The sequence below is a fragment of the Octopus bimaculoides genome, chromosome 11 (genome assembly GCF_001194135.2).
Source record: "Octopus bimaculoides isolate UCB-OBI-ISO-001 chromosome 11, ASM119413v2, whole genome shotgun sequence".
Classification (NCBI taxonomy): domain Eukaryota; kingdom Metazoa; phylum Mollusca; class Cephalopoda; order Octopoda; family Octopodidae; genus Octopus; species Octopus bimaculoides.
In genome coordinates, this window is record NC_068991.1 from 47,998,532 (window position 1) to 48,010,449 (window position 11,918).

The 11,918-nt window shown below is 35.5% G+C and overlaps 1 protein-coding gene across 2 annotated transcripts in view; it reads right to left on the reverse strand.

Annotated features, from left to right (window-relative positions):
• Positions 1-11,918, reverse strand: part of LOC106870833 (uncharacterized) — a 44,811-nt gene that overhangs the window by 7,507 nt on the left and 25,386 nt on the right. For both annotated transcript variants that reach the window (XR_001409584.2, XM_052971784.1), the window contains one exon: positions 1,795-1,961. Coding sequence is in view for 1 of the 2 variants with exons in the window: in XM_052971784.1 (XP_052827744.1) it covers positions 1,795-1,961 (167 nt within the window). In the remaining variant the exon portion in view is untranslated. The remainder of the gene's footprint in view (positions 1-1,794; positions 1,962-11,918) is intronic.

Genomic DNA, 11,918 nt, shown 5'->3' on the forward strand with positions numbered 1-11,918 from the left:
ATACAACTAGACTACGCGCCTTCATGGAGCTCTGATGACTGGTGCGAAACATTAAGCAGCGGAAGAATGAAACACCCTGTTCAGTGACAGACCGTGGACCCAGTTTCCACTCCAGGAATGAATAAGCTCCGTAATATCTCTTATATTGATAGAATCCAACATATGTAAAAATATGTATGTATATATGTATGTGTGTGTGTGTATGTAAACACATACACGAATGAATTCCACACAGTTTCCACCTACCAAATTCACTTAGAAAGCGTTAATTAGTCCGGCCGAGGCTATATCAGAAGGTACCGACCCAAAGTGCTACGCAATGAAACTTAACCCGAAATTTCGTGGTTTCGATGCGAACTTCTTAACCACACAGCTATATCTGCGACTAATATCTAATTATATATTTCCATTTTAATATTCAAATTACACTCGTTTTAAAATCACTGTAATATTTTCTCTTTATATTCAGCTTCCATATCTCTATTCTATATTAATTAATTTCTTATGGAATTATTTTTTTTTCTCAATCATCCTAATGTTAATCTCGGTATTTGTTCGATTGTCCAGTGTGGAATGTATTAATTATTGTCTCAAGCACGCAGCCTAAAATCTTTAGAGGAGAGAGAAAGACATATCTATCTATCTATCTATCTATCTATCTATCTATCTATCTATCTATCTATCTATCTATCTATCTATCTATCTATCTATTACTATATGTGTATGTATATATATATATATATATATATACAGAGAGAGAGAGAGAGAGAGAGAGAGAGAGAGAGAGAGAGAGAGAGAGAGAGAGAGAGAGAGATAGAGAGAGAGAGAGGAGAGGCATAATCGATTTAAATCAGATGCTGTTACTTCAGTTTTATTGTATCGAACTAATGCCAGGGCCTCTCTACGATCGGTATCTCTGCTAGAAGTTGCAGCCAAATGTCTCTCAGACTCCATCAGTCCTCTTAGAAAAGGAAGGGTACATAAGATAGTGTAGTCTTAAATACACTATCTACACATTCTAAAAATTAGATGGAATAGTCATGGTTGGAATGCTTCTGATCATTGGCTTGCTTGATTCGGACCAATCTTGTGCTACATAACAACAACAACTGGTATTTGCAATTTCGATGACATTTGAACTCACAGGTAATTTTAGATATAAATGTAGCAGTTATAATTTTACTTTTTTCAAATTTCATGGTTTTTATACAAAATACTGAAGTGAATACTAATTTCCAAATTAAATCTATTTAAATTAAATATATATTGAAAAAGAAAACCGTTGGAAAACAGTTTATAGCAGAGACTCCAGCTAAGAAGATCTGAAGAAGGAATTGTAATTCCGAAATGTCATCGGACTATAGATAACCATATTACAACAGGTATATAGTCCATTTTTTTTGTTTTATAGTGCATTGTTGTACCATTCTAAACTTTTTATTCTTTACAAACAATACACAATGCTTCAAGCGAACTACAATATTCTCCTAAATCTATCTATTAAACTAAAATAAAATTTAAACAAATTCCTGATTTACATTTTTGTTCCAAATATAGGTTATTGATAACAATGATACTGTTTACCAGTTAATTACATATGTAACATTGTTCGATGTTACTAACAGTAGCGAAAGTATATTCCCAACATTAACTTTGACAATTAACTCTCTAGTTTACATATAATAACCAAGGGAGATAAATCCAATAATTTCAAAGATACATTTCTTTATGGGGATGGACAAACAGATGGAAGCAATACTGTCAATTATATTAATAGATATTGAAATTTCTTACATCGTCCTTGTAACATTCACTGCAGTAATAAAGACAAGCATCTACAGGACTGATGTCATTGGAATTTGGTCTAATCGCTTCCGCCGTTGACATCATGCAAGCTTCTAATGCAAGCAGTACTGTGAGAATTGTTAAACTCATTCTGGATTTGGATATATATTCACTGTCTGAAAATAGTAAATAAGAAAATTACAGAAACAACGACAACAACAACAACAAACATTGCAGATAAACTTTTATTTTTTATACAGGAATTTGTGAGACAAGGAAGGGTTCATGACCTTTGCAGGTAAGCGATTGCCGTTCAAGCAAACCGTGAAAACACGTGTTATTGATAGATGTTTTATGTTTGCTCTGCGTTGTTATAAAGTCTTTCGTAAGCGTAATATAGCTGGTTAGGAACTTCCTTTCCCAACCACGAGATATCTAGATCGATCTCATTGCATACCATGTTAGGCTAATGCCATTTATTTTTTTCGACCCGTATCTTGTGAGGGAAATAGGGTAGACGGCTGGATTGTACCAGTAATTCTAATGGTACAGTCTTGTCACGTACTCTAGAATTACGTTAATGGTACAGGTATCTATGGAATGTTCAGCCACTTAAATGTTAATTCATGAGCATGTTTGGTCGATTGAATATTTTGATATTTTGATTGACTATTTCACTCTTCATCGACGTACGACAGAGATCTACATTAACCCTCTGCCTGTCCTGTATATCACATGTGATGCACAGGAGATAATTCCCTGGTATCCATGTATCATATATGCATATGATACAGATTCCCAATTTTTCCATGCACCAGAGTAATTTGGGACTTATGAAGAGAAAGCTTTATAATTACTCAGAACGTATGAAACATGGGTTAACTAAAAGGACAAACTTATGAAAATGCTTTGGACAGGCAAAGAGTTAAAATTCTTTAGTTCTATACACGGTAGAATCCGTTTATGAAGAGAAAAAGATAAGGAAAATTATTTACACATTGCAGCAGGTTCATTCTTGAGATTTACCATTTCCAACATTTTACACAAAGCATGATGTGATTTTGAAGACATAGGAATACCATTTGCAAATGCTATTTGCTTATACCTTGAATCAGAATTACTATTCTGACTCACAAATCGTCTGTTGAACGAGGTTTACTTCAATAATTTTTTTCTTTTATATGATCCAATTAAATAAAGTTGAAATAATTGTTAATTTTGTTTTTCAAAATGTATAAACAACTGTTTTTAGATTTATGACAATATACATACAAATACATGCATTTTAAAGTTTATCTGTACAGATTTTCTATAGAATTCAGAGCCAGCGCTGGAAGTTAGGACGTTTCGTATACGAATACGTCTATGTAAATAATGCGGAAGAAAAAACAATAAGTGATGGGTGTATATGCATACTACAGGAGTTCTTGTTCCTTCTTCAGCACTACATCCAACCTACTGACTATCAACAAATACATTGCTTAAATAGTCACTAAAGTTAGCAATATGTTTAATATGTAAATTGTTACATATTAAACACATGCCCGGCAACTGATACGTACCAGAAAAGCCTACCAGCAATAATATATGCATATACATCCTTACATAAAGACGTACATACATACATACATACACACATACATACATGCATACATACATACATGCACACATACATATATGTGTATATATATATATATGTATACACATACACACACATATGTTTGTATCTATTGATACACATATACGTATTTAACATATACATATATATGTATGTATGTATGCATGTATGTACATACTTGTATATTTATGTATGTATCTCTCTCTCTCTGTATATATATATATATATATATATATATATAAAACTATGCATATGTATATATATACGTATATATAAGTATATATATATATATATATATATATATATATATATATATATATATATATATATATAACTGTATGCATATATATCTATACATGCACACATACACACATCTAATGATGCACGGTTAAACATCCATTAATGCTATATCACCTAAAGGAATGAATCTATGAAGATGTTCTTCTCGATGCCCACGGATACTACGGACTACGCTGTAATCATCTCAGGAATATGCACTGTAATCTTCAGAGACATGTGATCTATGGAAACCCGCATAGCGATGCATTAAAATATTTATATTCCATCCAAGGATTATTGTCATTATTAGTATATTTATCCTGCATTATATTGGTACAGCTTCGTGCAAATCCCCAAAACTGGTTCACCAGTCAGCATCATTAGACTGTAACCCGCATAATGGCATAGAAGCTTTATTTGTGTATATATCCTTATATATGCATATATTATATATATACGTTTATGGTGTGTGTATGTGTGTGTGCGTGCGTGTGTGTGTGTGTGTGTATGTGTGTGTGTGTGTTTGTGTGTGTGTGTGTGTGTGTGTGTGTGTGTGTGTGTGTGTGTGTGTGTGTTTATGAGTGAGTGTGTGTCTGTGATTTCATATCTGAAACGCTGTGATATTGGAATCGACAGCTTTTATGGTAGTTTAGTTCTATAAAGGTCAACTTCAGGTTAAATAACAACAATATAACTGGCATGGAGTTAAGCAACAACTACGGCAATTATAGAAATAATGGAATTCTGTCGTTTCATATAAATATAAAACTCCGTTATCTTCAGCTCTACGGCTTAGCGACTCCAAAGCCTGTTTGAATTATTTATTTAACAATAACATTTCGGAATATATATTAACTAGTTACTATGTTCACCATGCAATTATACATGCCTATACACGCAGACATACAAAAGCGCAAACGTTCATATAAACAGGCACAGTCAATGAGTTTGTGTATGTATATATATTTGTGAGTGTATATATGTGTACGTGTGCATGTGTATTTGTGCGTGCGCATGCGTGTTTAGTAATTTAAGCTTGAAACTTATGCGTAAAGTCCCGTAACGTTTAATGCATTTGTTGGGTACGTGGCTTTGCAATAAATTAGCTAATTTTCCGAAGAAGATTAGTGTTAGCGTCGAATAAGACATATTGTGTGATGTGTCACATATAGGCCTGAAATCCTATCAAACATACACACGTACACACACACAAGCAATCACTAATACCACTTTTCTTTCAGATCTTCCAGAAACATGTTCAAGCGCTACGCATACACACTCTCAATCACACACACACACACACACATACACACACACACACACACACACACACACACACGCACGTACTTACTTGCTTAATACATTTAAAGCTAATGCATTCACACACATATGTCAAGCACAATATAGTCGAATAGTTATGAAGTTCGCTTAGCAACTACGAGGCAAGGGTTCGATCTTATTGCCTAGCATTTTGAACAAATGTCATATACTATATTCTCGTGTTGACCCATACCCAGTGAGAGAAATTGGGTTGACAGAAACTGTATAAAAGCCTGACAAAGTAGATTGTTCTTGTAATTCACTAGGTACAACCTTGTCATACATAGTATCACGCTGATTCTGCCCGAAAATTACGTTACGGTTACACATGTCTATGGAATACTCAGCCACTTATGCGTTAACTCTCATCTTCAAACGACAGAGATTCACCACCATTATCATCACAACCACACACACACACACACACACACACACACACACACACATACACACACATGAGTTACTGTATTTGCATCTGAATGAACAGAAGTGCTATTTAGTAATACAAACGAGAGTCAAACGGCTAATATGAATATTTAATTCCACCTCATGCAGAGTTTCAAGTCACATACAGTCGTTCACGTAATATTAAAATTAATACAAAACTCTACAGCATAATATTTTGGTAGTTTATTGTATAAAATGTCAAAATACGTTCTAGAATTTTATCGGTAGGTATAAGACGAAATAATTCTTTTTTGGAATATTTCGACTCACAGACAAAGCTATAAATAATCCTTTCTACCATAAGTACAACTCCTGAAACTTTGGGAGATTATATCGACCTCAGAGTTCAACTGGTTCTTATTTTATTGACCCTGAAAAAATTCCTCGGTGGAATATGAACTTAAAGCGTAAACGCCGAAGAAATGTCGCTAAGCATTTTTGTCCGGCATGCTAACGATCCAGCCAGCTTGCCGCCTTACATAAAAAAAGTTATAAATAAGGATTTCAATTTTTTGCACAATGCCAGAAATTCCGGGCAAGGGTCTAGTCGATTACACCTACTCCAGTACATGACTGATGCTTATTTTATTGACTTGGAAAAGATGAAAGCCAAAGTCTATCTTGGCAGATTGACGAAATACTTAAGCATTTTGTCCGGCGTATTAACTATTCTGCTAATCCGCCGCCTTACATAAAATAAAAAAATAAAAATAAAAAAAAAATAATGCCAGAAATAATCCTTACTACTATAGGCACAAGGCCTGAAATTTTTGGGGAGAGGACTAGTCAATTATATCGACCCCAGTGTTTCATTGGTACTTGATTTATCGACCAACCCCGAAAGGAGGAAAGGCAAAGTCCGTCTCAGTACGTAAGGACGGACGAAATGCCACTAAGCATTTTGCCCGGCGTGCTAACGATTCTCCCAGAAAATCGCCATAAATGATAGCATGTAAATATTAGGTTGAAAAGCACCTTTTGGATAGAAAAAGTCGAAAGCTGCCCGTAGGTCACGAACCAGCAATGAAACAAATTTAATGTAACTGTATATATGTGTGCTTTAAATGATTACCACAACTCTTTTACAGAGTAATTCGTAGTGGTAGATTTCGTCGTTCAACGATAAGGGTTCAAGTTCTTAATCAATTGAAAAATCTACTCCTGAATTAATGTGTAAGTGGTCGAACATTTCACAGAACATTTATCTTTAACGTAATTCTTAAGTAGAATCAGAATCAATGTGACACAGTATGTAAAAAGCTAATACCATTTCAATTACAGATACACATTACCCGATAGGTTGCTATATAGTTTCCGTCCGCCCAAATTCACTTACAAGAAAGGGATTAACTCGAGGTTAGAGAAAATGAAAACAGCCTGCCACGCGGTGGTATCGAAACTAGGAACCTAGAGGTTGTGAAGCGAATTTCGGATATACTACACGGTGGAGGCGCGTGTCTTAGTGGTTAGGGTGTCAGCATCATGATCGTAAGATTGTGGTTTCGATTCCTGGACCGGGCGACGCGTTGTGTTCTTGAGCAAAACACTTCATTTCACGTTGCTCCAGTCCACTCAGCTGGCTTAAATGAGTAACGCTGCGATGGACTGGCGTCCCGTCGAGCTGGGGAACACATACGCCATTGAAACCGGGAAACCGGGCCCATGAGCTTGGCTAGGCTTTGAAATGGCGTATTTATTTTATTTTTACACCTACACGATGTAAGTTTATACATATACACACACATACACACACACACACACACACACACACACATACATATATATTTAGAAGAATAAAATGGGATTTAAAAATCTTAATAGATATCAAGTAAGCACGCAGTATAAAGGTATAAGTTAAAATTTCCAACGAGTAAGATACCAGTAAATGGATGTAGAATACAAATGCCAGGTAAAAAGTCCTCATGTATCGCAGGTAACTCCAACAATCCTTATACAGAATTTTAAGAAATCCAGTGTATTAACAATAATCAATAATATGTACGAAAAAAAATCATATCTTTATTGTAGATCACACCTTAAAAATCCAACAATTGTTTCAATTATATATATATATATATATATATATATACATAATATTATTAAAATGCAATTGAAATAACTGTTTGATTTTTAAGGTGTGATCTAAAACAGATATGATTTTCTTCGTACATATTATTGATTGTTATATATATAAACGCGCGCACTCTACCCATCCCTCTCCACCCCCTCTCTCTCAAACACACACACATATACCTGGTTGAGTAAACAGTTTTCTCAGATTTTCACAGTTGATTTTTGGAAGCTTGTATTTCCATGTTATATCATTAATTTGATACTTGTCCAGTCGATGCTAAATTGTTTGTTCTTTATTTTCATATATAACATATAAGCATTAATTGTTTATTATTTACTTTACACCTTTGATAATGAGTGGTGAAAAAATTGCAATTAGAGTCATTTTACGCTACCAGTATGAAAAAGGGCTGAGTGAAAGGGAGTGGTAAAAGAAATTAATAAGGTGGAAGTCCCAGGAACTGTCAATGAACATGTGACACAAAACTGGTTCAGACGTTTCAAGGAAGGTGACATCAGACTTGAAGAAAAACCAAGGACAGAAAAATCTTCTGTTACGGAAGATGTAATCTTGTTTGAAATGGTTGAACAACAGCTAAATACAAGCACTCCTGCATTGTCATCAGAATTTGGTCCTTCACAAATCACCATCATTTGACACCTTCATAAGCCCGGCCTTGTGAGCAGATGCCGTCAAGAAGCTGCTCATGAACTGACCAATGATAAGGCTCAATGACGTGAACGTTTGCAAACAATTGTTGGCAAATCCTTGAGACGCCCGTTTTTGGCGTCGAATTGTAACTGGGGATGAAAAATGGATCTATTTTCGTAAACATAATTAGAGAAATCAGTGGCGTCGTTCCGGCCAGGCTTCAGAACCTGTTTGAACCAGAATGTCATGTTGTGTGTTTGGTGGAATTTCGATGGAGTGTTGCCCTTTGAATTTGTCCCAGACGTTCATGCTGTGAACGCTAAGCTTCATATTCAACAACTACAGCGAATATATGATAGTTTGAAAGCCAGCTACCCAGGACTGGCCGACTGCATACATGCACTTCTACAGCATGATAATGCCCCAGTACAGACAGCCAATGTGACAAAGTGCAAACTTGAGGAACTAGAGGGATAGAGGTACTGCTTCATCCTGCCTATAGTCCAGACCATGTACTATCAGATTGCCACTTTTACCGAGTCATGGCTTATTTACTGCACGGACGGAGGCTCAATAGTGCTGATGAGTTTGAAAACGGGTGCAGTGAGATTTTCGCTCCTAAACCAGTCAAATGCAATAAACATGGTATTGAGCTTCTAGTACAACAAAGGCAAAAGACAATAGAATATGACTGGATATATTTTGATGAATAAACACTTTTCGCATGTGATTTGTTTGAACTAATAAAGATTGAAATACGAAGAAACTTTTGACTCAAATTTGTGTGTGTGTATATATATATATATATATATATATATACATACATACATACATACATACATACATACATACACACACACACACACACACTCATATATATACGTGTGTGTGTGTATTGGTTTAAGATACATCTTGTGGATGTATCGTCAGTGATGTTTCTGGGGTCTCAGATAATTTCGGATCTTTCAACATCAGACTTCTTCGACCAGTTGATCCAGCCGGGGTTGATCAAGTCCCAGCTTGTATCCACCCAATAACAACAAACCATTGGTCTACCCTCTCTATTCAAAGTCACATAGTGGCCTTCTCTGCAGATTCATTGATAGAATAGCTTTCCTCTTGCTGCAACAGTACTCTGCTTCTAACTTAAGCTACCCTATGACCATCTTCTTCCTCCCTCCTCAGATACATTTGAATAGTACCTCTTGTGACCCATCGTCTCTGTATGTAAACTTTCCACCGAATTCATGTACAGATACCTCCATCAGTTATTCACATCCTTTATGCAGCCATCCCGTCACACATCTGTGACATCTACTACACTCAGTCTCATCAATTACTTTTCTTCTTTATTAGCCTCTTTAAGCTATTTTGGACTATAAGCTTTAAGTACACCCAAATCGTCATCCTTTACTACAAAGATGGACAATTGATCCCAATTTTTCTTCCTTTCTTTCTTTTATTTTTTCTCTCGTCCTTTCCTTGCTTTCTCTGTCCCCTTCGTCCTCTCTTTCACTCTCTTTCTCTCTATCCTGATTCTCCTTCCTTCTGTTCGTTGTTCCTATCAATTTTTTAAAAAACTCCTCCTTTCGTATAAATTATATCATAAAACAAAAATAAAACGTTCGTTTAATTTACAACTCTTGTGCATACATAACTTCTACCCATTCCGAGTTATTTTTATTTTATATTGATATGCATCGATATAACTACCATTTGACTTCTCTCGTATGAAGTTTATCGACTTTCTTTGATATTTATCAATTTGTATTATCCAAGATTATTTAAATTCATGTGTTCCGACAATAGACATTCACATATTCTAAGATATTTATAATAACTAGGGCCATGCCATTAAGAAAAAAAATCAGCCAATCAGAGATTAATCTAATTGATAGCAGTTTCAATTTTTGGCACAAGGCCAGTACGTTTTTGGGAGAAGGGAGACCGTTAGTTGAATTATATCGATTCACAGTGATTAGCTGATATTTTATTCTATCGAGCTCGATAAAAGGCAAAGAGATGAAAGGCAAAGTTGAATTCGGCAGGATTTGAACACAGATCGTAGGGAACCGGAAGAACTAATGCTAAGCATTTTGTCCGACGCGCCAATGATTTCTGCTAGGTCAGGAAAACAACTTAATAGCGTCCATTTCAATACTTAGTTTAAAACTATTTTTTAGGAATAAATTTTATATACATAGGTGCAGACATAGTTGTGTGGTTAAGAAACTCGATTTGCAACCACGTAGTATCAGGTTCAGTCCCACTGCACTGCGCCTTGAGCTTTTACTATAACTTCAGGTCGACCAATGTCTTGTGAGTGAATTAATTTGGTGGGCAGAAACTGAGTGAAAGCTCATTGTGTATGTGCATATAATATATATATATATATATATATATATCTATAAGTGTGTGTGTGTGTGTGTGTATCGATCTGTGTGCCGTGTATCTTTGTACCTAAGTTCATCTCTCTGCCCCCAACATTGTTTGATAACCGTTGTTGGTTTGTTTATGTCCCCGCCTTAGCAGTTCGGCAAGAGGAGCCGTGAGACTGAGCATCAGCCTTAAAACATTTTTTAAAAAATAAACATAAGTATAGGGGGCGATTTGTTCGACTAAAACCCGTCAATGCGGTGCTTAAGCATGGGCGCAGTCCACTGATTGTAACAAGTAACAGATAAAAGAGAAAAGACAGTGAAGATTATATTTTTTGCTGATATGCATTTTGTACAACTACAAATATGATAAAAGAAAGGAAGCTGGACTTCGATAATTATGATTCATTCCAATGAACTTAATTGATTAAACTCATTTAGCATTGGTGGTTTGTAAAGCATGAAATAACGATTTACTGTCACTGTACCTTATGAAATGGAAGATTCCAGAATATCCTATTCATACCAAATAAAATATTCACTATTTGTCCAGGGAAAAAATCGCAGTTCTATTATGCAATGAACCAAAATTATTTGTTTTCGTTCATGTAGTTAAGTGGACAAGCCCACATAGATTTGATTAAGTAATTGAATTATCTAATAATCTAACATTTAATTTAGCAAAGTCGTTTGTATTAATGCATATACATACATATTTATATGTATGTATGTATGTATGTATGTTTGTATGTATGTATGTATGTATGTACATATGTATTGCGAACGCGATGAAGAAAAAAAAAAGAAAAAAAGACAACAGTGGCGCGACAAATTTGAACAAATATTGTATTAGTCTAACGCTCAGAAAGGAAAGGAAAGGAAAAGCTTAGCGTTTCAAACGTTTCTCCTTCCTCAGAAGAACAGTGAAAAAGAAGAAAAGTAAATGAGTGTGAAAAGAGGAAAAAAAAATGGTTGAAAAGAGAAGAAAGAAACGGATGAGGTGTTAGGAGTTAGGTGGAACATATATATATATATATATACATATATATGTGTGTGTGTGTGTGTGTGTGTGAGTGTGTGTGTGTATGCATAAAGTGTGTGTATATGTGTCAAGTGAAAGTATGTATATTATGTGCTAAAACAAGTGTATTTATATACGCGCACACGTGTATATATATATATATATCCGCACATACAGACTCACGCGTATGTATGTATCCACAAACACACACACCCGTGTACGCAAACACACACATACATCTACACTCAGCGACACGGAGACACACGCACGCGAGCACACGCGCACGCGAGCACACGCGCACGCGAGCACACGCGCACGCGAGCACACGCGCACGCGAGCACACGC